At 51.4% G+C, this 25,541-nt stretch overlaps 1 protein-coding gene across 1 annotated transcript in view; it reads left to right on the top strand.

Moving 5' to 3' along the window:
- The window catches only part of RYR1 (ryanodine receptor 1), a 110,364-nt gene that overhangs the window by 16,738 nt on the left and 68,085 nt on the right, over positions 1 to 25,541 (top strand). The window contains 18 exon segments of the mRNA XM_058279118.2: positions 258 to 460; positions 1,375 to 1,549; positions 1,737 to 1,945; positions 4,886 to 5,280; positions 6,145 to 6,277; positions 7,572 to 7,732; positions 8,187 to 8,352; positions 10,465 to 10,551; positions 10,717 to 10,943; positions 12,027 to 12,639; positions 14,089 to 14,361; positions 14,634 to 14,834; positions 15,185 to 15,296; positions 21,234 to 21,380; positions 23,270 to 23,543; positions 24,266 to 24,380; positions 24,465 to 24,597; positions 24,978 to 25,072. Of these exon segments, the coding sequence (XP_058135101.2) occupies positions 258 to 460; positions 1,375 to 1,549; positions 1,737 to 1,945; positions 4,886 to 5,280; positions 6,145 to 6,277; positions 7,572 to 7,732; positions 8,187 to 8,352; positions 10,465 to 10,551; positions 10,717 to 10,943; positions 12,027 to 12,639; positions 14,089 to 14,361; positions 14,634 to 14,834; positions 15,185 to 15,296; positions 21,234 to 21,380; positions 23,270 to 23,543; positions 24,266 to 24,380; positions 24,465 to 24,597; positions 24,978 to 25,072 (3,719 nt within the window).

Below are 25,541 nucleotides of genomic sequence, written 5' to 3' on the forward strand. Positions count from 1 at the left end.
GGCCCCGGGCCATGACCCTGACCACTTCATGGACTCAAGTTCTCCCTCTGTCTGTCGGTGTCTCTCTCCCCTGAGAGCTCTGACCGCCATGAGAAGGGGGCCTTGCTCAGCGGGTCTCGCCAACCTTTCTCTGACCCGTCTGCAATTTGCCAATTCTTCTCTAATACCAAAAAGCTGTCCTTTCCCCTGTCCTCTGAGGCGCTCATTCTCTGGTCCTTCCCGCCAGCCTCTCTGATTCTGCCCGGCCCCGTTCGTAGGTCAGGTGGAGAGCCAGTCTCGCTGGGACCGGGTGCGCATCTTCCGGGCCGAACGATCCTACGCCGTGCAGAGCGGCCGCTGGTACTTTGAGTTCGAGGCGGTCACCACGGGCGAGATGCGCGTGGGCTGGGCTAGGCCCGAACTGCGGCCTGACGTAGAGCTGGGGGCTGACGACCTGGCCTATGTCTTCAACGGGCACCGTGTGAGTATCTCCCTGAGCCTGCCCGGCCGGGCCCCTGGTCCCTCCCACAGCTCATACATTCTAACCCTGCCTGTATCTGTGCCTCCCTTTGTCCACTCATCCCCGCATCCACCTCACCATCCATTCACCTAACAACCACCCATCCTTCCTGCTCTTTCTGTCCATCATCATCCATCATCCACCTCTCAATACAACCATCTGTCCATTCATCCACTCATCCATCCACAAATCCATCTATCCATCCATCTACCCATCTATCCATCCACTTAGCCATCTTAGCCATCCACTCTTCCATTTATTCATCTGTTAGTTCATACATTTATCTGTTTAATCGATTTGTGATTTCATTTATATATTCCATAATTTAATGCACAACATCCATCAGTTCTTCCATTTATCCGCTCATTCATTCATCCATTCACCTATCTATGCATCTCCTAACACTTTCTTCCTGCATCTGCTCACGTATGCTCTCAGCTTTCCAGCCCTATACCCAACTTCCCATCCATCCATCCCATTACCCACCCATCTGCTCTGGGGCCTACCTGATCTGTATGGGCGGCATTGCTAAATTTGTTTTCCCTTTCCACCCCTTTACTTGCTGCTGCCCCCACACCCCCGCGACCGCTTCAGGGGTCTCCTTAACCCCAGCAGTGGAGACCGCGGAGAACCCAAGCAGAAGGGATGACACTTGGAGATGGGTGGGGCAGGAGAGCATGAAAGCCCATCCCTTAGATTCCAAGGGTGACGGGCATGAGTGTGGGGAAAGACGGGGGCCACTACGGGGGTGCCCCTCCTCCGTCCACACGCCCTGGGTCTGATGCCTTGCTTGTGCATGTCTCCCCCTTGCTTCTGTATTTCCCTGCTTCTCTGCGTCTCTCTCCCTGCACTGTCTTCCCCGGGCCTCCTCACAGGGCCAGCGCTGGCACTTGGGCAGTGAACCATTTGGGCGTCCCTGGCAGTCTGGTGATGTCGTAGGCTGCATGATCGACCTCTCAGAGAACACCATTATCTTCACCCTCAACGGCGAGGTCCTCATGTCTGACTCAGGCTCCGAAACGGCCTTCCGGGAAATCGAGATCAGGGATGGTGAGGGCTGGCCTTACAATCCCCAAGATTCCTTCGGGTACCCTTTCTGGATGCCTCCATCTCGCCTGATCCTACACTGCCCCCTTCAGCCTCCCGCTTGCCCACTCTTCCCTTCTGCAGCTCCCCCTCCCCATGGCTGCCCCTGCCCACCCACCCTCCTTCCTACCCACCCGTCCCTTCCCACCAGGCTTCCTGCCCGTCTGCAGCTTGGGACCTGGCCAGGTGGGCCACCTGAATCTGGGCCAGGACGTGAGCTCTCTGCGGTACTTTGCCATCTGCGGCCTCCAGGAAGGCTTTGAGCCATTCGCCATCAACATGCAGCGCCCCGTCACCACCTGGTTCAGCAAAAGCCTTCCGCAATTTGAGGCTGTGCCCCCCGAGCACCCGCACTATGAGGTGAGGCCCACCCGCCGCTCAGTACCCTTGATCTCTCTCCAAACCTCGTTCTCCCCACAATTCCCTTCCTCGAGTTTATCCTTTCCTTCCACAAACCCTGTAGAAGGGACGTCATGATAATGAGCTCCCTGGCCTGCCTTTTGGGGTACCACCTCAGTGAACCACAACCTTTCTGAGCTCCAGGTTTCTCACCTAAAATGTGGGGAAGGGGAGGAAAGAGAAGGTGGATTAAGTGAATGAATAGAAATTTCCAGTCCGTGTAACTATCTAGTCCTAGAACAAGTTGTGAAGAAATATAAATCTCTACGTCTTTAAACACTTTGGCACTTTCTTACTAAGCTTAACCGTGCTCTGGGTATTCTTTCCTTGGTTATTTGTTTTCAGTAGTTCTTATTAACCCAAGTAGTTTAGTCTTTAAACATCAGTTTCTTTTCTTTCCCACTGCAAAATCAGGTCCAGGCCCTGGCCCACCTAGACCAAAGTGATAGTCATTTTCCCAACCAGGGAAGAACTTGAACTCCACCCGGCGACCTTCAGCCCGAACTTTAAAATCAGACTGACCTGGGGTTGTGACCTCTTACCTGCTGTGTGACCTTGGACATGTAACCGTCTCTTCCTGGCCTTGGTTTTCCCATGCCTCGTATTTTCCATATATATATAAAACAATTTTACTGAACTATTTTAGAGGATGTTGGAGAAATCCTGTCTCCTTACCCCTAACTACTCCCATGTATGTTTCTTTAGAAAAAGGCTATGTTCTCATAGTTATGAAAATCAGGAAATTTAACATTGACATATACTTTTTTTTAAGGAGGTCCTGGGGATTGAACCCAGGGCCTCGTACATGCAAAGTACGAGGTGCTCAATCACCCAGCTACACCTGCTCCCCCATACTATTTCTTAATTCACAGCCCATATCCAAATCTTGTCAATTGTGGCAATAATACTTTTTTTTTTTTTTTCCCCTGGTCTAGGATCTGAATTTAGGGTTATGTGTTGCATTATCATCTCTTAATCTTCTTGCTCTAGAATGTTCCCGAGTTTTTCTCTTTCATAGCCGTGACATTCTTGAAGAATGCAGGCCAGTTATTTTGTAGAATGTCCCTCAGTTTAGGTTTGTCAGATGTTTCCTCATGATTAGATTCAGATTATGCATATTTGGAAGGAATATCACAAACATGATGCTATGTCCTCGGTGCATCGTATCAGGAGGCTCGTGATATCAATATGTTCCAATTTCTGATTATGTTCACTTGGACTATTTGGTTAAGGTGGAGTCTGCCAGATTTCTTCATTGTGAAGTTGCTGTTTTCTCTTTGTAATGTTGGGGGGGGTGCGATATTTTATGACTGTTAGAAATGGAAGGGTTTTACGAAGGGGAATGTCCAGGTTAGATCTGAGCTATGGAAAGTCCCTATTGGCAGGGGGTTGGAGGTGGCGAAGGCTGCAGAGGTTGGCAGACTAGACATGACCTCTTTATTTTTTTTTTTTAAAGATTTATTTTCATTTATTTAATTCCCCTCCCCTCCCCCGGTTGTCTGTTTTCTGTGTCTTTTTGCTGCGTCTTGTTTCTTTGTCCGCTTCTGTTGTCGTCAGCGGCACGGGAAGTGTGTGCGGTGCCATTCCTGGGCAGGCTGCTCCCTCCTTCACGCTGGGCGGCTCTCCTTACAGGGCGCACTCCTTGCGCGTGGGGCTCCCCTACGCGGGGACACCCCTGTGTAGCACGGCACTCCTTGCGCGCATCAGCACTGCGCATGGGCCAGCTCCACACGGTAGACATGACCTCTTAACTCCTGCCAGACGGTGCCAGGTGGTGCTTCCAACCCAGGGACCAGGATGCTGGTCAGCAGTGAAAATGGATAAATGGAAATATACACCACCTCCTGGACGGATCTCACACACATAATATTGAATGAAAGCAGCCAGACCCAAAAGAGCACATACTGTGGGATTCCATTCATAGAACGTTCAAGAACGAGTAAAGATAATCTGTGGTGTAGTAAGTCAGGAAGGTGGTTACTGTCAAAGAATAACTCAGAGACATTTAGTGACTTTGGACACTGATCACAGGGAGGCCAGCTAGTAGACTGCTGTTAAGGGACAAAGGGGAAAACAGGATTTATGAGAGAGGGGAGAGGAAAAAAAGGAAGATATTCTGGAAACAGGAAATCTTCTTTGCGCAGCGGTGGGGCAAATTCACTGGCTGGGAAGAAGCACAGAGGTCAGGAGGCCAACTAGACGAAGGGCATCAAAGAAACCGTTTCAGGTGTTAACAGAGTCTCCAGAACACTTGCCAGAGTCCATCTGTGGAGCAGGCAGGTGCCTGGACCCATCAGCTCCCGGCATTTCCCTCCTCAGGATCCCTCCCTGTCCTTGAGAGGGGGGCTGCTGGGTGGGTGCTCGTTCCTCAGGCGTGCCCCTCTGTGACAGCTCTTCATGCCGTGCCCCCGTGATGTGTGCACTTTGCTGGTTATTACATTTCCACGCACAGGACTTTAACAAAATTTCACCTGGGACTCCTTCGGGGCTGCCCTCCCCCAGAGCCTCTGGGAATGTCAGTGCCCTGGGCGGGGGTTCAGGTCTTTGCTCTGTCCACTGCTGGGTCCCCAGCACCTAGCACAGTGCCCAGCACACAGGAGGCTCTCGGGAACGATTTGCTGAATGAATGATGGTCTGAAGTGCTCACGGGCAAGGGGAGGTTTTTGACGCTCCCAGGTGATTCCACGGTACCAGCTGTGCAGATGGAAGGCCCTCGCCCCTCCTGCCCCTCTCGCCCAAGCTGTGCCAAGCTGTGTGCCCCCGTGGGGGGCGTCATCTGCCCAGAGGAGGGGGCGTGGTTGGCTGATGCGAGCGGATGCTCCCAAGCCCAGGGCGGCTCCGGGTGTGACCAGGTTGAGGACCAGAGGTCCGCAGCGGCTCAGTGCTCCCCCGCCCCCCCAGGTGGCCCGCGTGGACGGCACCGTGGACACGCCCCCCTGTCTGCGCCTGACCCACCGCACCTGGGGCTCCCAGAACAGCCTAGTGGAGATGCTCTTTCTGCGCCTGAGCCTCCCGGTCCAGTTCCACCAGCACTTCCGCTGCACGGCAGGGGCCACCCCCCTGGCATCCCCTGGCCAGCAGCCCCCCTCTGAGGACGAAGCCCGGGCAGCGGAACCGGATCCTGACTATGAAAACCTGCGCCGCTCGGCTGGGCGCTGGGGCGAGGCCGAGGGGGGCAAAGAGGGCTCGATCAAGGAGGGGGTGCCTGGGGGCACCCCCCAGGCTGGGGTAGAGGCCCAGCCCATCAGGGTGGAGAATGAGAAGGATGCTACCACAGAGAAGAACAAGAAGAGAGGGTGAGTCGAGGGTGGGGCAAGGCTCAGGGGCTCGGGGTCTGCCCTAGGACCCCGCAATAAGGCAACTTCAGTAACTTGAGAAACTCCATTGTACCCCCCAAACTGGCACCAAATATGCTAAGTGGAGTCAAAATATCGAGGGATCCTACCATGACTCAAGTGAACCCCGTTATTCTCCTGGGAGGCTCTAATTCCCCTGAGTATATGAAAATTGGGGTTTCCACTATGTCTATGGAGACCTACTGTCATTGGGGTACCTGCTGGGCCCCAGTGGGCTTCACGCAATGGACTTCATTCCCCAGAGAAACAAAAGGGGACTTCAGTTTCTTGGGACACTGCACAGTATCCCAGTGAACACAGTCTTCTAAATTGGGGTTCTTTCTTGTGGCTCAGAGGACTCAAATACATTCCCCATTTCAAGGGAGACCTAAAATGATACTCAACTTGAACTGAAACTAAATTCACTGTTCTGCTACCTTGGCAGTAGTTTTCAACCCGATGCAGTTCTGTGCTCCTTGGGGGTGTCTGGAGATGATGGAGCGTTTGTGGTTATCACAGTTTTGAGGGTGCTTCAGGGGAGCCCCAGGGGCTCTAAATGCCTGGCAGAGTGCAAGACAGTGCCACGCAATGAGGAACTGTCCTTTCCCACGAGCCTTTGGCACCCAGCATCCACAGGCACGGAATGCAGCGCCTCCGGAACCGAGTGCGTTGGGGCACTCGGGCTCCCACGCGTCCAGAGCGAGGCCTTGGGAACTGGAAGTGGGATGTCGTTAGGACGGGTGTGGGGGCCATGACTTGTCGTGGGGAGGGATGGGGCTGGGCTTGAGAGCGGTTCTCACGGCGGCCCCTCCTCCCCACCCGCAGGTTCTTGTTCAAGGCCAGGAAGGCCGCCATGATGACCCAACCTCCAGCCACCCCCACTCTGCCCCGACTCCCTCGGGATGTGGTACCCACCGACGACCGCGATGACCCGGAAATCATCCTCAATACCACCACGGTATGAATCGTGACCCCTCAACTTTGGGGACCCCCAAGCCTGGCATGGGAACCCCTGAATTCTCAAGTTTAGTACTGCAATTCCCAGGAACTGCCCATAGCCGGGGATACCCCAATATACCCTGAAGACCCACAGAACACACTGATTTAATCCTTGGAATCCCTAAATCCATATAGTTAGTGGACTTAGAAGGGCAGGGAACACAATGTAGCCATAAGGCAAACTGACGTAACTCCCAAGGATCCTCAAACCCAGGGACTACGCCAAGATAGACCAGGGACCCCAGCGTTTGGGTTCACCCATATGAACCAACACTCCCCAATTTGAAAGCTACTCTAACATATTCCTGGGAACAACAACAAAAAATCACAACTAGCCCAATATAGTTGTGATTCTCCAAATCTGGAACAGTTTATGAATAGTGGTGAGGATAATGGACTGCCTAGCTAGGTGCCACTTGGGCTAGCCACTTCACTTCTCTATGCCTCAGTTTCCCCATCAGTAAAATGGGGATAAAAATTGTAACCATTTGATATGGTGTTGTTGAGGATTAAAAGAGTTAAACCCTGTAAGGACATTAGAACGGTAAGTGCCATTTAAGTATTGACTTTATTTATTACTCTGCAGTAGCCTGGAAGGGCTCCAAATCTGGGTGTCTCACAAAATAGTTGTAAGGGAATCCTGAATCTAGAAACACATCAGGGGAAGTGGACTTGGCCCAATGGTTAGGGCGTCCACCTACCACATGGGAGGTTCGTGGTTCAAACCCCGGGCCTCCTTGACCCGTGTGCAGCTGGCCCATGTGCAGTGCTGATGCGCGCAAGGAGTGCCCTGCCTCACAGAGGTGTCCCCCGCGTAGGGGAGCCCCACGTGCAAGGAGTGCGCCCCGTAAGGAGAGCTGCCCAGCGCGAAAGAAAGTGCAGCCTGCCCAGGAATGGTGCTGCACACACAGAGAGCTGACACAACAAGATGATGCAACAAAAAGAAACACAGATTCCCACACCACTGATAAGGATAGAAGCTGTAACAGAAGAACACACAGTGAATGGACACAGAGAGCAGACAACTCGGAGGGGAAGCGAGAGAAAAAAAATTTTTAATTAAAAAAAAAAGAAACACATCAGTAGACACAGAAACAGAGAGACATAGACCCAGGGACTCCCAAATCTGGGAACTTCTTGTTAAAGTCCCAGAGGACTCCGAGAATCCAGGGCATCCAGGGACACAGTCCCAGGGAACCCCTAAATCGTGCCTGCCTGGAATGACCCTTGGGCCCCCTCCTTTGTCTCCCCAGTACTATTACTCCGTGAGGGTCTTTGCCGGCCAGGAGCCCAGCTGCGTATGGGTGGGCTGGGTCACCCCTGACTACCACCAGCACGACATGAACTTCGACCTCAGCAAGGTCCGGGCGGTGACAGTGACCATGGGGGATGAACAAGGCAACGTCCACAGCAGGTACCAGGGAGGGATGGGAACTGTGGGGAGCCGGCGGGTCGGGGATGGGGGAGTGGGCACCTCTGATGTCAGCTCTGTGCCCGCCTGGCTGTGGCACCTGGGCCGAGAACGCCCCCGGCTCAGAGCGCCCCTCCTTCCCCTCTTCCTCCTCTCCCAGTTCATGTTCCTCCTGTTGCTCCTGCCTGCTGTTTTCCTCCTCCTCCTCCTCCAACTTCTTCCTTTCTGTTTTCCCCTCCTTCTCCTCCTTTTTCATCTCGCCCTCCTCCTCCATCACCTCCTCTCTCCTCTCTCTCCTGCTCCCCTTCCTTCTCCTCCTTCCATAACTCTCCAGCCTCTAAGATTCTCCGGGTGGTGGCAGGGAGGGGTTTCAGAGCTCGGATCTGCAGGTGCTGGGTCTTCGGGCCGGTGTCCTGAGGCCTCAGTGTTCTGCAGCGACCATTCCTGTCCCCTCCAGCCTCAAGTGCAGCAACTGCTACATGGTGTGGGGCGGGGACTTCGTGAGCCCCGGGCAGCAGGGCCGGATAAGCCATAGCGACCTCATCATTGGCTGCCTGGTGGACTTGGCCACTGGCTTAATGACCTTCACGGCCAATGGCAAAGAGAGCAACACCTTTTTCCAGGTGAGCCCAGCCCTTGCAACTTAGCAGTAGCACCCGCATTAGCAACCCTCCCAGACAGCCCCTGGAGGCCAGAGAGATGGGGCTAAAACAGCTCCTAGCCCTCCTGCAGACCAGAGCTGGGAACTCCCTGGGAGAGTGCCTCGTCCAACCACACTGTACATAAAATGGGTAAACTGAGGCCCGGAAAGGAGGAGACAGAGCACAACCTTGACCTTGCAGAAAGGTCCGTATTCCTCCTTGATCTGGGTGACACTACTTCCCACTTCCTCACCAATCAGGGAGCACTGTGGGATGGTCCAGAATCCTAAGGTGGGCTTTTTCTTATCAATGTTTTATTATGAAAATTTTCAAGCGTATAGCAAAACTTAAGGACTTCCCCAGGGCACACCCATACACCCACCACAAAGAACCTACCATCAGCATTTCACTACGCTGGTTTTATCACATATTGAGCCACCCATCCATCCACTAAGCCATCGAAGACGGGTTCTGTAAAACTTTATTTTAAGTGGGAAAAAATTTTAATTATACAGAAATAGAATAGTATAAAGAACCACCATGTCTCCACTACACAGCTGCATCTACCACTCAGCCAATTTCCCTTCATCTTCACCACCTACTTCCCCTTCCTTGCCCACCGAATGAATTTTAAGGAAAACCCAGATATCATATCATTTCTTGTCAGTACCTATCTCTGCAAGATAAGGATTCTTTTTAGAAAACATAATAAGACTATACCATCATCACACCAAAAAGTAAAACGATAACTCCTAAATACCATCATAAACTATCCAGGCCATGTTTAACTTTCTCTTGTTGTCTTTTTTTTTTTTTAATTATTTATTTATTTTTAAAAATTACATTAAAAAATATGAGGTCCCATTCAACCCCACCGCCCCCACCCCCCACTTCCCCCACAGCAATACTCTCTCCCATCATCATGACACATCCATTGCACCTGGTAAGTACATCTCTGAGCATCACTGCATCCCATAGTCAATGGTCTTTTCACCATTTGTTTGAATCAGACTCTCGATAAAGTCATATACTGTAACTGGTGGCTCTGTCCCTCAAGTCTCTTGTCATATACAGGTTTCCCTGTCCATCTCTTTTTTCTCTTTGAAATGTACTTCTGGAAGAAACCAGCCTGTTGGTCCTGTCAAGCTTTGCTAGCCCCTGGGCAAGCAGCACGGGCATCCCCTGAGAGCTTGTTAGAAATGCAGAACCTTAGGCCCCACTCTAGACAGGCCCAAGCAGGAGCTGCCCTTTGACAAGACTCCAGCGGATGCGAGTGCCCCTCGTCATCCACAGCAGGCTGGCCTCGTTTCCGCAGGCTGGAGCTGCCCGCTGCCTCCCTGCGGTGTCTTGTTTTGCTTTGTCGTATTTAATTTGTGTGGTATCATTTTAGCATTTTCCTCGGGCCTCTGTATTTCCTGTAAACTGGGAGCTGGGCCCAGAGGTGTGATTAGATTCAGGTTGGGTTTGGGGCAAGACTGCTTCCCGGGGGTCCTGTTTGTGGTGGTGGTGGAGGCAGGGCGGCTCGGCGGGAAGGCAAGAGGGGTGGGGGGAGGAGGGCGTGAGGGGGTTAGAGGGAAGGAGGGCAGTGAGAGCTTTGTGGGTGTTTTTCTGTTTTATTTAGGTTTCTATTTTAATTATTTGACTAGGTAACAGTCATATGGTTCAAATATCAAAAATATTACGTCCTATTAATTTTTAATTAATCACTTCCTTAAAAGTTTTGCTTGATGATGAGTTTCTGTATGAAAACAGGCCAACATTTCTTTGGGATCCTTCTAGAGTTTTCAAGTAAGCACGTAACATTTTTTTTTTCTTGCTTTCAATCTTCAAAATTTAAATATTTAAGAGAATAGTATAATGACCTGCCTGGGGACCAAGCACCTGGCTTCAACAAACATTGTTTTTATTTTGTTTTGTTTTGTAATTGTGGTAACATAAATATAACATAACATTTGCCATTTTAACCCTTTCTAAGTGTACATTTGCCCACATTTGGATCTGTAGACACCAGCAGGGCCCCTAGATTTAGGGGTCCAGAATCACACCGCCTCCAGCCTCCCTCTCTTCCTCTCCTTGTTCCCGTCCCCCTGCCAGGTGGAACCCAACACGAAGCTCTTTCCTGCCATCTTTGTCCTGCCCACCCACCAGAACGTGGTCCAGTTTGAGTTGGGAAAGCAGAAGGTAAGAGTGCAGTGATGGCGGCTCATGGAGACAGGCCAGGTGCGGGGAGGTCAGGCTGGCAGAGCGGTGAAGAGGAGGGGGCAATCCAGGAGGCCTCCCTGGAAGCGGGGTGGCGGGACGGGGAGGGCTGGGAATCCTGACCCGTGCGCGCCTCGGTGCCCCCAGAACATCATGCCGCTGTCGGCCGCCATGTTCCTGAGTGAGCGCAAGAACTCGGCCCCGCAGTGCCCGCCGCGGCTGGAGGTGCAGATGCTGATGCCCGTATCGTGGAGCCGCATGCCCAATCGCTTCCTGCAGGTGGAGACGCGGCGCGCGGGCGAGCGCCTGGGCTGGGCCCTGCAGTGCCAGGAGCCGCTGACCATGATGGCGCTGCACGTGCCGGAGGAGAACCGGTCAGGGCCGGGCGGCCGCGCAGGGCGGGGGGGGGGGCGGGACGGCCAGTCCCCTGGGGTCTGGATCCCACTCAGGTCCCCCAAGAACCCCAAAGTCTCCAGACAACCCCTCAGGGAACTTCAGATGACACCCCAGGTGACCCCAAACCCATCTTGGGGGCTCAGACCCACTTGCACGAAGGGGTCCCAAGTGCACCTGCGGCGCTCCAGACATGACTCAGGGAGACCCACGTGCACCCCAGGGGCCCTGGCGCACGCCCAGGGGGTCTTTAGATAAAGCCCATGAAGATGTCAACCCTGCTCCAGGAACCCACATGCACCCAAGGGTCCCGACGTGCTCACAGTGTGGCAGGAAAACTCTCAGGGCCGGGAACGTGTCAGGGACCCCATCCCGCCCCAGGAAACTTCTGAAAGTCCTCATATTCCTTCCGTCCCTCCCTCCTTCCCTTCTGGAATAGCCCTCAGCTCCACCTAGGTGCCAGGCAAGATTCTAGACTGGAGGAGAATTCTAATGGGGAATGAAAGAGGGGCAAAGCCCTGGTGAGCATTCTAGAAATGCTCAGGTGTATCTCAGGATATAACTTGGAAGTGCCCAAGGGGGTCTCCTGCCACCCCAAGAGCCCCAGACACTCCTCAGTGAGCCCCAAACACACCCATTTATTCACTTATTCATTCAACAACCATTTATTGAGCATTTGCTATGTGTTTTAAGTGCTGGGCATACAGAAAAAAAACCAAACCAAACAAACAAACAAAAAAACCAAGCAGAAAGCCCTGCACTCGTGCAGTTTGCATTCTAGCGGTGCTCAAACATAACCGTGGCATGCAGACCTGTGCAAAGGGGTTCAGACCCACTCCAGCGATCCCAGGGTCACCTGACACCCTCCGTGGACTCTGATACCCCAGAGACCCAGACCATCCCAAAGATCCCAGGGGGACCACAGACCCCTTCGGGATTTCCAGAACCGTTCAAAGGATCCCAGAACCCAGGCGCAGCGGGACACTGGGATTCCCTGCTGGAGCCACCAACACCCACCTAAGCATGTCTTTGCCTCCCCGCGGTGTCCCCCATCCCTGCCGCAGGTGCATGGACATCCTGGAATTGTCGGAGCGCCTGGACCTGCAGCGCTTCCACTCGCACACCCTCCGCCTCTACCGCGCCGTGTGCGCGCTGGGCAACAACCGCGTGGCGCACGCTCTGTGCAGCCACGTGGACGAGGCGCAGCTGCTGCACGCCCTGGAGGACGCGCACCTGCCCGGCCCGCTGCGCGCAGGCTACTACGACCTCCTCATCAGCATCCACCTCGAAAGTGCCTGCCGCAGCCGCCGCTCCATGCTCTCCGAGTACATCGTTCCTCTCACGTCGGAGACCCGCGCCATCACGCTCTTCCCGTCCGAAAGGCGCGCGGAGGACGGCCCTCGCCGCCACGGCCTGCCGGGCGTCGGGGTCACCACCTCGCTGCGGCCCCCGCACCACTTCACACCACCGTGTTTCGTGCTCGCCCTGCCGGCTGCTGGGGCAGCAGAAGCCCCGGCCCGCCTCAGCCCCGCCATCCCGCTGGAGGCCCTGCGGGACAAAGCCCTGAGGATGCTGGGGGAGGCCGTGCGCGACGGCGGGCAGCACGCCCGCGACCCCGTCGGCGGCTCCGTGGAGTTCCAGTTTGTGCCCGTGCTCAAGCTTGTGTCCACCCTGCTGGTACTGGCTTCCTCTTCCTTGCCGCTGTCCCATTCTTCTTCCACGTTCCAAAGAATCCATTCATTCATCACTACCCCTCCCACTTATACGTCCACCCACCCATTCATCTCTCCAACCATGTCCATCCATCTTCAGTTTATCCTTCCATCATCTATGTATCTTTCATTCGCCTTTTCTTCCATCCATTCATCTATTCATTTATTTATTCATCTCTCCTTGCTTCTTTCCATTCCTCTATCCCATCAACCATCGTCCTCCACCCACCTTTGCATTTATCCATCTATCCATTCACACATACACTTATCTTCCCATCTGCAAGTCCATCCCTCTATCTACCCTTCCTTTCTCCACCCACATGTACACATGAATCTATCTATACAGCTTTCAATCTACTTGTTATCCAACTTCCATTCACCCATACATTAGTCCATCCACCATTCCATCTATTCCTCTGTCCACCTGCCCACTTATTACTTTATCTTTTCTTACATCCACTATCCTCCACCCATCCATCCATCCAGCTATACATCCATCCATACAGTCATCCACAGATCCATCTCCACCTACCTATCTGCCCATCCATGTTGCTCTCCTTTTAGATGTACATACACCCACCCTCCCACAAATTCATTCAGCCATCTACTCCCACCCATCCAATCATTCTACATCCATCTGTCCATCCTTTATTTCATGTACCAATTCACTCAAATACCCACAGAATTGCTCATCCATGTATCCATCCATCCAACTTTTCATATACAAACCTATCCATCCATCTACCCCACTTCGATGACTATTTATTTATCTATCTCTCTAGTTTATCTCTCTGTTTACCTATCTACTCATTCACTTGCTCATATATCTATTCATCCATCTACCTACTCACTATCAGTTATCCTTCTGTCATCCATCCATCCACCATCCTTCCTCCACCTTTACCTTCATCTCATCCATCTTTCTTCCCTTCAAACTTCTACCATTCTGTCTGCTCGTTCAGCCAGCAGCCACCCCATCCTCTTTCCATTCATCAGTCTCTCTCCCCCCACTCGTCTTCCATCTGCCCTCTCTCCTTCTATCTCTTAGCGTCTTCATTATGTTGACTGAGAGCTGGCGTAGGCTGGGACCGACAAGGGCCTTCATAAGGCAAAGGTGTGCCCTTGTCCCAGAGCTGCAAATGCTCCGATTGGGAGGAAGGACACTTACCTGTGAAGGGACAGGCGCTCATGTGAGGCTGTGTGGTCTGAGCCGGGGGGACAGGAGACAGGGTGTGGACCAAGGGGATCTTGAAGAGGGCAGATGGCAGAGCAGGGGGATGCCTTACCTCTTGTGGGAGGAGTTGCGTGAGCCAGTGCAGGAATGAATCTGGCATGTGCAGGAGCAGTGGGCTGGAGAGTAAGGCCGAGCCCTGGTGAGGGAGCCTTAGCGAAGGACCCCGACTTTGTCCTCTAGGTGATGGGTATCTTTGGCGATGAGGACGTCAAACAGATCCTAAAAATGATTGAGCCCGAAGTGTTCACTGAAGAAGAGGAGGAAGAAGAGGAGGAGGAGGAGGAAGAAGAGGAGGAAGAGAGAGACGAGGAGGAGAAGGAGGAAGATGAGGAGGAAGAGGTGGAGGAGAAGGAAGACGAGGAGAAAGAAGAAGAGGAGGCAGCAGAGGGGGAAAAAGAATGCTTGGAGGAGGGGCTGCTCCAGATGAAGTTGCCGGAGTCTGTGAAGTTACAGGTGGGCTGATCCTTCCTGCTGTCCAGCCTCCGTCTCCCTGGGCTGGAAGACAGAGTGTCTGGCGGGTAGAGGCAGTGAGCCGCTGCGGGGTGCTGAAAGCGGGGGTGTGAGGCTGGCTGGCGGTGAGACCGTGCAGGAGACTCCTTTAAGACCCCGGGCAGTGGGCTGTGGCCGCCGGGCAGGGCAGGACCACGGGGAGGGGAGAAAAAGCCAGAAAGGTTTCCAGGAAGTCCTCGTGGAAACCCTGCTACGGCCCGGCTGTCCCTCCGCAGATGTGCCACCTGCTGGAGTACTTCTGTGACCAAGAGCTGCAGCACCGCGTGGAGTCGCTGGCCGCCTTCGCGGAGCGCTATGTGGACCAGCTGCAGGCCAACCAGCGGCGGCGCTACAGCCACCTCATGAAAGCCTTCACCATGTCCGCCGCCGAGACCGCCCGGCGCACTCGCGAGTTCCGCTCCCCGCCCCAGGAGCAGGTACCGCCGACCCCCGACCTCAGCTGGCCTTGCCGTCTAAACCCCGACCTCGGCGTCTGTCCCTGCTCTGACCACCGATGGCACTCGACGTCCGAACCCGGGCATGACCTCTGACTCTGACAGACTCCTCTCCTCCTCTCATATTTCTCTCTTAGCCAGTCTGACCACTGAGTCACCTCTGACCTCGATGCCTTTCAAACCCGTAGCCCTAGTCTCCTGTATCTTCTTCACTAACTCACACTTTGACTCAGGACCTTAGACAGGACCCAAAACTGAACCTTTGATCATTGACCTCAAAGTTCCTCCATGGGAGTCTTGACCCCTCAGGCTGACCTTTGACCTTTCCCTAGATCAATATGCTGCTGCACTTCAAAGATGGCGCAGAGGAAGACGGTTGTCCTCTCCCTGAGGAGATTCAACAGGACTTGATTGACTTTCATCAAGACCTGCTGGCACACTGTGGTAAGGCGAGAGGATCACACAGAACCCCGCCCCCCACGGCAAACTTTCTCTTGTTCTCTCTCCTGAAGGTTCCCTCTACAGTATTGGTGCTAAGTAACTATTGGCTGAATGAATGAATAGATTTGTGAATGAATAGATGAATGATGAATGGAAGGATATGGTTATATGGGTATCTGGGTGGGTGGATACATGGATGGATGGCTATAGGCAGGTGAATGGATTGCTGTGTGAATTGATGGATGGAAGGATGGATGGATAAAGAAATAGAAGGAGAGATGGCTGGGTGGGTAGTTGGATAAATAGAAGATGAGGTGGATGGATGGATGGAGTGGGTTTTAATTTGCTAAGCTGCTCAAAGCAGATACCCTTAAATGGATTGACTTTTATTTTTTTTTAAGATTTATTTTATTATTTCTTCCATCCGCACCCCCCACTATTGTATGCACTCACTGTCTGCTCTCTGTGTCTGTTCGTTGTGTGCTTGTCTTCTTTTTTTTTTCCCCCACAGTGGCTTTTCTTATTTATAAAAGAAGTAATTGTTAATTATACTGTTTTAGTTTGCCAAAGGGCTACCAATGCAAAGTACCAGAAATCTGTTAGCTTTTATAAAGGGGATTTTTTCGGGGTAAACACTTACAGTTCCAAGGCTGTGAAGAGTCCAATTCAAGGCACTGTAAGAGGTGCTTTCTCACCAAAGTCAGCTGCTATATGTTGAGGCAAGATGGCGGGTGATCTCTGCTTGGTTTCTCCTTCCTCCCAGCTTTCTCTCTCAGGCTTTGCTACTCTAGTTTCTTCCTGATTTCAGCTACAAGCTGGCATAGGGCTTGCCTCTTTCCAGGCACCTATATCAGTCTTGGTTGTTCTCCTCTCCTCCCAAGTTCAGTTGTAAGCTATCAGGCATGTAGTAGAGCTGGTCTCCTCTTGAGCTGCTTGTGGGCACAGCCTCTTGTGGACCTCATGTTTAAGCAGTCCTCTCTCTCTCACTGCAGAATCAATTATGTTGGCTCTGTTTTTTCTCCTCCATCGGAGTGAGTCTTTCTCTTTGTTTCCATTTATATCCCTGTCTTCTTTTTTTTTTAGGAGGTACCAGGAATCAAACCTGGTACCTCCCATGTGGGAGGAAGGAGTCCAATGGCTTGAGCCACCTCCACTCCCTGCATGTTGTGTCTCTCATTGTGTATTTTCCTTGTATCTCTTTGTTGCACCATCATGTTGCATCAGCTCACTGTCTTGCTTGTCTTCTTTGGGAGGCACCGGGACCTGAACCTGGGACCCCTCACATGGTAGGCAGGCCCCCAAATGCTCAAGCCACATCTACTTCCCTGGACTGGCTTTTTTTAAAAGATTTTATTTTTATTTATTTCTCTCCCCTTCTGCCTGCTAGTTGTCTGCTGTCTGTGTCCATTTGCTGTGTGTTCTTCTGTGTCCACTTGTATTCTTGTCAGTGGCACTGGGAAACTGTGTCTCTTTTTTGCTACATCATCTTGCTGCATCAGCTCACCATGTGTGCGGCACCATTCCTGGGCAGGCTGCACTTTTTTCGCACTGGGTGGCTCTCCTTACAGGGTGCACTCCTTGCTCGTGGGGCTCCCCTACACAGGGGACACCCCTGTGTGGCACTGCACTCCCTGAATGCATCAGCACTGCATGTGGGCCAGCTCCACATGGGTCAGGAGGCCCTGGATTTGAACCCTGGACGTCCCATGTGGTAGGCAGACACTCTATCAGGTGAGTCAAATCCACTTCCCGGATTGGCTTTTAACAATGGGAATTTTCTAGCTTACAGTTGAGGCTGTGAGAATGTCCAACTCAAGGTATCATCAAAGCCATGCTTTCTTTCCGAAGACCAGCTGCCAGCAAACCTGGTCTCCTCTGTCATGTGGCAAAGCACATGGTGGTTTCTGCTGGTCTCTCCCTTCTCTTCTGGGTTTTATTGCTTTCAGCTTCTTGCTTCTGTGGTTTTCTCTCCCTTTGTCTGAATTTCATTCTCTTAGAAAGGACTCCAGTAAGAGGATTAAGACTCGCCTTGGGCCATGCCTTAACTGGTGTGACCTCATCAAAAGGTCCTACTTACAGTAGGTTTACCCCCACAGGAATGAATTTGCTTAAGAACATGATTTTCTGGGGTACATATGTTTCAAACCACCACAGATGGTTAGATGATTGAGAGATTGGTAGATCGTTGAATGGAGAGATGAATAGTTGACCTCCATTGTTTCTGGTGAGAAGTCAGCTGATAATCTTATTGACGCTCCCTTGCCTGTGAGGTGTCATTTTTCTTTGGCTGCTTTCAAGATTTCCTTTATCTTTGTTTTTCCATGTTTTGAGTATAGGTGTGGAGCTCTTTGATTTATACTAGTTGGAGTTCTTTGAGCTTCTTGGATGTGTAGATTAATATTTTTCATCATATTTGGGGAGTTTTGTCCATTATTTCTTCAAATATTTTTTCTGCACTTTTCTCTCCTTTTGGGACTCCTATTATACATATGTTGGTATACTTGATGGTGTCGTAAGGTCTCTGAGGCTCTGTTCATTTTTCTTCATTCTTTTATCTTTCTGTTCTCCAGACTGGATAATCTCTTTTGTCTCATCTTCAAGATCTCTGAATCTTTTTCCTACCAGTTCAAATATGCAGTTGAATCCCTCTATTGATTTTTAATTTCTGTTATTTAACTTTTAAACTCCAAAATTTCTACACGCTTCTTCTTTCTTTTTTCCTGTTTATTAGAGAAATTGTGGGTTTATGGAACAATCATGCCTAAAATAGAGAATTCCCATATACCACCCCACTTACCAACACCCTTCATGAGTGTCAGACATTTGTTACAACTGATAGCACATTTTTATAATTGTACTATTAATTAAAGTCCATGGTTTAACTTAGGGTTCATGGTTTGTGTAGGGTAGTTCCATGTGGATTTAAGTTTTTAAAATTCTGTTACCATATATACAATCTAACATTTCCCCTTTTAATCCTATTTAGATGTATATTTCATTACTTTTAATTGCATTTACAGTGTTGTGCTACCATCATCATCATCCATTATTCCAAATAGGAACCCCGTACATTTAAGTCTCAACTTCCCCTTCTCTATCCCTACCCCATCCCTTGGTAACCTCTAGTCTACATTCTGACTCTGTAAGTTTGCTCATTCTAATTGTTTCAAATCAGTGAGATCTTATAATATTTGTCTCTTTTTTGTTTGTTTGTTTTTACAATACTGGGGCTAGGGTTGAACTCAGGACCTCATATTTGGGAAGCTGACACTCAACCACTGAGCCACATCAGTTCCCCTGAGTTGGTTTTTTCATTTGTTTGCTTGTTGTTTGTTTGTTTGTTTGTTTGTTTTTAGGAGGCACTGGGACCCAAACCCAGGACCTCCCATGTGGGAAGCAGGCACTCAACTGCTTGAGCCACATCCACTCCCCAATATTTGTCCTTCTGCGTATTGTTTATTTCACTCAACATGATGTTTTCAAGGTTCATCCATGTTGTCACATGTATCAGATTTTATTCCTTTTTATGACTGAATAATATTCCATTGTATATATATACTACATTTTATTTATCTATTCATTGGTTGATGGACATTTGGGTACTTCCATCTTTTGGCAATTGTGAATAATTCTTCAGTGAACATTGTTGCGCAGATACCTGTTCAAGTCCCTGTTTTCAATTCCTTTGGGTGTATCCCTAGTAGTGGGATTGCTGAGTCATATGGTAGTTCTGTACTTAGCTTTCTGAGGAACCACCAAACTGTCTTCCACAGCAGTTGTACCATTTTACATTGCCACCTGCAATGAATGGGTGTTCTTATTTCTCTGCATCCTCTCCAACACTTATTATTTTCAATAAAAAGAAAAAAAAGCAACCATTCTAAAGGGTTTGAAGTGGTATCTCATTGTGGTTTTGATTTGTATTTCCTTGCTGGCTAATGATGTTGAGCATCTTTTCATGAACTTTCTGGCCATTTGTATATCTTCTTTGGAGAGATGTCTGTTCAAGTCTTTTGCCCATTTTAAAAATTGGGTTGTCTTTTTGTTGTTAAGTTGAAGGATTTCTTTATTTCTCCAAATATTTTCTCCCATTGTATATGTTGTCATTTTACTTTTATGATAAAGTCCTTTTAGGAACAAAAGTGTTTTATTTTGATGAGGTCCAGTTTATCTGTTTTTTCTTTTGTTGCTTGTGCTTTGGGTATAAGGTCTAAGAAATCATTTCCTAACACGAGGTCCTGAAGATGCTTCCCTACATTTTCTTCTAGGAGTTTGATAGTTCTAGCTCTTATGTTCAGGTCTTTGGTCTTGAGTTGATTTTTGTACATGGTCTGAGGTAGGGGTCTTCCTTTATTTTTGCAAATGGAGATCCAGTTTTGCCAGCACCATTTGCTGAAGAGACTATTATTTCCCAAATGAGTGGTCTTTGCCACCTTGTCAAAAATCAGTTCTCCATAAATGTGAGGGTTGATTTTATTCCATTGCTCTATATGTCTCTCCTTGTGCAAGTACCATGTTGTTTTGATTACTGTGGCTTTCTAATAAGTTCCCCCCCAGGATAGCTATGTCATCTCTTTGTTCATTGTTCTTGCTCATTGTTTTTGCTTCTTGTTTTTTGCTCGTCTGTTTTTTTCTTTAGGAGGTACTGGGAACTGAACCCAGGACCTCTCGTGTGGGAGGTGAGCGCTCAGCTGCTTGAGCCCCATCTACTCCTGTAATAAGTTTTAAGATTTGGAAGTATGAGTCCTCCAACTTCCTCCTCCTCCTCCTCCTCCTCCTCCTCCTCCCCTTCCCCGTCCCCCTCCCCCTCCTCCTCCTCCTCTTGTTTCACTTGTTCATTGCTTGTGTATAGAAACACTACTGATTTTTGAGTGTTGATCTTGTACCTGGCTACTTTGCTGAATTCATTTATTAACTCTAGGAGTTTTGTTGTGGCTTTTTCAGGATTTCTTTCTATAGGCTCATATCATCAGCAAATAAGGAAAGTTTTAATTCTTCCTTGGATGCCTTTCTTTTCTTTTTCTTGCCTAATTGTTCTGGCAAGAACTTCCAGTACAATGCTGAATAACTGGTGAGAGCAGGCACCCTTGCCTTGTTCCAGATCTTAGAGGGAAACCTTTCTGCCTTTCACCATTAAATAGGATGTTAGCTGTGGGCTTTTCATTTATGCCCTTTGTCATGTTGAGGAAGTTCCCTTCTATTCCTAGTGTTCTAAGTGTTTTTTATTAACAATGGGTGTTGTATTTTGTAAAACGCCTTTTCTGTGTTGATTAAGATGATCATGTATTTTTTCCCCTATCGTTCTATTAATGTGATGTATTACAGCGATTGATTTTCTTATGTTGACCCCACCTTGCATGCAGGCATAAATACCACTTGATCATGGTGTATAATTCAGTCAGCTGCTGGATTTAGTTTGCTAGTATTTGGTTGAGGATTTATGCATCTATATATAGGTATTGGTCTGTAGTTTTCTTTTCTTGTGGTATCTTTATCCAGTTTTGGTATGAAGGTGATATTGGCCTCATAGAATGAGTTAAGGAATGCTCCTCCTCTTCAATTTTTTTGGAAGAGTTGAGCAGAATATTTTAGATAATACATGTCTTTATTGATTTTCCCTATTTGGTGAGTCGTTATCCTCATATTTCCCTTTGGTTCTTTAAATGTGGTTTCCAATAGTTCTTTGAACATATCTACAAGAGCTGATTGAAAAGAAAACTGCTTCAAAAAGGAATAAATTAACAAACATACGAGCATGTAAAGAAGCAGATTTTTTGAAAATGTATGAATGTATTTATTAGAAGTAGATTTTTAAAAACGCATGAATGCATGCACGAATGAGAAACGAATGAATGAACAGAGGAATGAATGAAGTGAATGACGGAACAGAGGAATAGGCCAACAGGCGACTGAGAGCCCCGCCCTCCTTGACCACGCCAGGAATTCAGCTGGAGGGGGAAGAGGAGGAGCCCGAGGAGGAGGCCACCCTGGGCAGCCGCCTCGTGAGCCTGTTAGAGAAAGTGCGGCTGGTGAAGAAGAAGGAGGAGAAGCCCGAGGAAGAGCCGCCAGCTGAAGAGCGCAAACCCCGTGAGCACTGGGCCCTCCAGGCAGGGGCAGCGGAGGGTGGGCAGCGCCTGCGCTTGGAGCCTCTGGGTCCAAGACTGGCCAAGAGGCAGAATGCAGGAGGGCTGGGTGGGCAGGCATGAGAGGGGAAGAGCAAAGGGCTGTGGTAAGAGACGAGACCGGCTGGAGATGGGGCCCAAAGGCGGGCGGTGCACAGCGTGTGTCGCACCAGCAGGGCCACTGGAGAAGGGACGTACATCCAGCCTTGGGATGGTGGCAACCTCTGCACCACGCTGTGCATTCTTATAGCTTTTCTGTTTTTTCCTTTTCTTGGTGTAAAGATGACCATGCTGAGATGGAAGAGCAGTTGACAATAAATGTTGGGCGAATGTGTCATTTTGCAAAATATATGTGAGCCACATCTTGCAAGGACATAGTCCCTGACATTGGTACAGGCTTTATTCAAGATTTTTTGTTGAGCCGACTCTGGGACAGCCACTGTTAGCAAGGCTGGGGAATATAGTGCAGGGAAAGCCAAAGCCCCTATCCTCAAGGAGTTTAGAATATTACACAGAGTAAACAGGGAAGTGGGTGGGGCTCCGGTCTACCACACAGGAGGTCCAGGGCTCGATGCCCGGGGCCTCCTGGTGAAGGCGAGCTGGCCTGCACGGCGAGCAAGCCCAATGGGAGAGCTGGCCCATGCAGGGTGCTGGCCCATGCAGAGTGCTGCGCCATGCAGGAGTGCTGGCCTGCATGGAGAGCTGGCACAGCAAGATGATACAACAAAAAGAGACACAGAGGAGAGACAATAAGAGATGCAGCAAACCAGGAAGCTGAGGTTGAGCACCTCTCTCCCACTCCAGAATGTCCCAGGATCGGTTCCTGGTGCTGCCTAAAGAGGAGACAAGCAGACACAGAAGAACACACAGCGAATGGACACAGAGAGCAGACAGCAAACGCAAAAACAACGAGAGGGGGGAGGGAATATATAAATTAATCTTAAAAACAAAGAGTAAGCAAATATAAATATGGATATACTCTAACGATAGGTGGCTGTTGGTGCTAAGAAAAGTTACGCTGGGTGAGAGGATGGAGAGGCGCAGAGATGGAGGGGTCCGAGTGAGAGAGAGAGCTACAGAAAGATCTGGGGAAGGTGCATCAGGACAGAGGACAGAGACCTGGAAGCGCCTGAGACAGAAGCCAGCTCAGCTGGAGGGGGAGACAGGGTGAGGCCAGAGAGGCGAGCGAGCGCAGAGCCTGCACGGCCACTGGAAGGCATGCAGGACTACCGTATGGCAGGGCGTGAAGCGACACCATCCTTCACTGCCGCGCATGGTGGTTCCTTCTATCCCTGGGACACTGGGGACATCTGTCTTCTCTCCCCGAAATTCAGGGAAGGAGAAGGGTTGAGGGAGAAAGAGAGAGAGATAAATGGATGCTGGATGTAGGGGCAAAAGTCCCAGGGAGAGAGCCAGGGACAATAAAATACACTGCTGCGTTGACATTTTCAAATGACACCAAAGCCTTCGCAGCTTTTCTTTGCACTTGTCTGTCCTGATGAAAAACCGACAGCGTTTTCACAGAACAAACGGACTTACGATTTGGGCTTTCACAGGGGTCCGGTGAAATCTTACGCTACAGCTCTGGTATTTGGCAGTTAGACAATTGACTTTTCCCCCTTGAAACTTGGAGGGGTATTGGGGTGCGATGGGCTCTTTGGGTATTGGGGTGAAGAGAAAAGAGGGCCTCTTCAGGTAATAGGGAAAAATCTCCCAGCGCGTGCCCAGTCCTGGCAGGTGGAGGGCGGGGGTGGGGGGGGCCTGAGGAGCCTTCTCCTAGGAGGGGCGCCATCTGCAGGTGCAGCTGGCTGTCCCCGCCCCGCCAGGGCTCTGACACGTGGGTCCCCTGCGCAGAGTCCCTGCAGGAGCTGGTGTCCCACACGGTGGTGCGCTGGGCCCAGGAGGACTTCGTGCAGAGCCCGGAGCTGGTGCGGGCCATGTTCAGCCTCCTGCACCGGCAGTACGACGGGCTCGGCGAGCTGCTGCGCGCCCTGCCCCGCGCCTACGCCATCTCGCCCGCCTCCGTGGACGACACCATGAGCCTGCTCGAGTGCCTCGGCCAGATCCGCTCGCTGCTCATCGTGCAGATGGGCCCCCAGGAGGAGAACCTCATGATCCAGAGCATCGGGTGAGGCCTGCCCCCTGCCCTCACCCCGCGGCTCCCCCGGGTGGTTGGGGCAGCCTTCCCGGATAAAATACCGGCTCCTGCCCCAACTGGAAGCCCGTTGTTGGGGCGATGCACCCCTTCTCCCAGAAGCCCGTCTCCCGGGGTAATGGCCCCTTCCCTGAGCTCTCGGGCCACCGCCAGGGCGACAGCTCCTTGTCGTTGTGTGACCTTTGGCATGAGGTTTACCCTCTTTGACCTTCACCTTCCTCGTCTATAAAAGGGGGGGGGTGGCCACATCTGTCCCCTAGAGCTGTGGGAAGGTTTCCGCGAGCTCATGCCTGAGAACGATAATTATAGTGTTGAGCGTTCACTCAGGGTTGTGTGCCGGCACCCGCTAGTCTCCTTCATTCACGGGGCAAGCATTGATTGAGCATCTACTGTATGCCAGGCCCTGTTCTAGGCACTGGGGATACATGGAGCAATATGACAAAGATTCCTGCTCTAGGGGAGTCTCCCTTTGATCCGTGCCTCAGTTTCCCCATCTGCGGAATAGGGCTAATAATCGCTCCTGCCGCCCAGGGTGGGGGTCAGGATTTTTAACGTGGGCCAGTGCTGGGCACAGGGTAAGTGCTCAGAAATGGTACCTGTTGGTGCGGCAGTGCCAGGACCCCGCCGAAGGCCTGGGGCTCCCCTGGGCTGGGCCCCGCGCGGCCCCTGACCCCACACGCTCCCCCTGTCTGCAGGAACATCATGAATAACAAAATCTTCTACCAACACCCGAACCTGATGCGGGCGCTGGGCATGCACGAGACGGTCATGGAGGTCATGGTGAACGTCCTCGGGGGCGGCGAGACCAAGGTAGGGGGCCCGGGTGGGCCGGGGAGCGCAGGGCAGGGGCCGGGGGCAGGCCTGACCCACCGTCTCCACCCCCCCCGCCCCCAGGAGATCCGCTTCCCCAAGATGGTGACGAGCTGCTGCCGCTTCCTCTGCTACTTCTGCCGCATCAGCCGGCAGAACCAGCGCTCCATGTTCGATCACCTGAGCTACCTGCTGGAGAACAGCGGCATCGGCCTGGGTGAGGGCCCCAGGCCCGCTCCCGGCAGCGCGTCCAGGCGGGCCCCGGCCTCCGCCAGCTCGCTCACTCGTCCAGGCCCTCAGCAAACACTCTCAGTCCACCTGCATCTGCCCCTGTACTGGGCAGGGCTGGGGACACAGGGTGGCCGAGACACCCAGGCTTGGCTCTCAGGAGGCTCACGGTGCAGCAGAGAAGACAGGCCCATCCCAGACAGCGAGAGCCCTGGGTGGTCAGGGCTGCGATGGGGGGAGCACAGGCCAGGGGAGGCCTGGAAGGGAGGTGGTCAGGGAGGGCTTCCTGGAGGAGGTGAGACAAGTAGGCATGGGAGACACATGGCTGACATCTCCCCAGAGCATTCTCTCTGCCTGCCGCCCCCGCAGGTATGCAGGGCTCCACACCCCTGGACGTGGCAGCCGCCTCTGTCATTGACAACAACGAGCTGGCCTTGGCCTTGCAGGAGCAGGACCTGGAGAAGGTATGGAGGGTGGAGGCTGGTGCTCTGATCTGAGGGAGGAGGCCTGGCCCTCGCTGGCCCATTGGGGTACCTACTGATTCTGGACCCATTCCGAGGGGCAATTCTGGGTGGTCCAGGGCTGAATCAGAAGGCGAATCATTTGCAGAGAAAGGACAGACCCCCATCACCCATTCATGGGACGCTCCAGGGCTGACCGGCGAGCCCCACGCCGCACCCGCAGTGGTGTGGCCTCGCACGTGTCCTGCTTCTCTGTGCCTCCATTCCTGGGTGCTGCAGCAGAGCGTTTGGGCTCAGGAATCCCGCAACTTGGGTTCAACCCCCACTCACCCCCATACCCTTTGTGGGTGACCTTGGAAAAGTGACTCAAGTTATCCTCCATTTCCTCACCTGTAGAATGACTATAATAATAGAAACAATCTCATAGGGTTGTTCTGAGGATTAATGTAGTGAGTTAACCCCTGGAAAGCAT

The sequence above is a fragment of the Dasypus novemcinctus genome, chromosome 18, assembly GCF_030445035.2.
Source record: "Dasypus novemcinctus isolate mDasNov1 chromosome 18, mDasNov1.1.hap2, whole genome shotgun sequence".
NCBI lineage: Eukaryota > Metazoa > Chordata > Mammalia > Cingulata > Dasypodidae > Dasypus > Dasypus novemcinctus.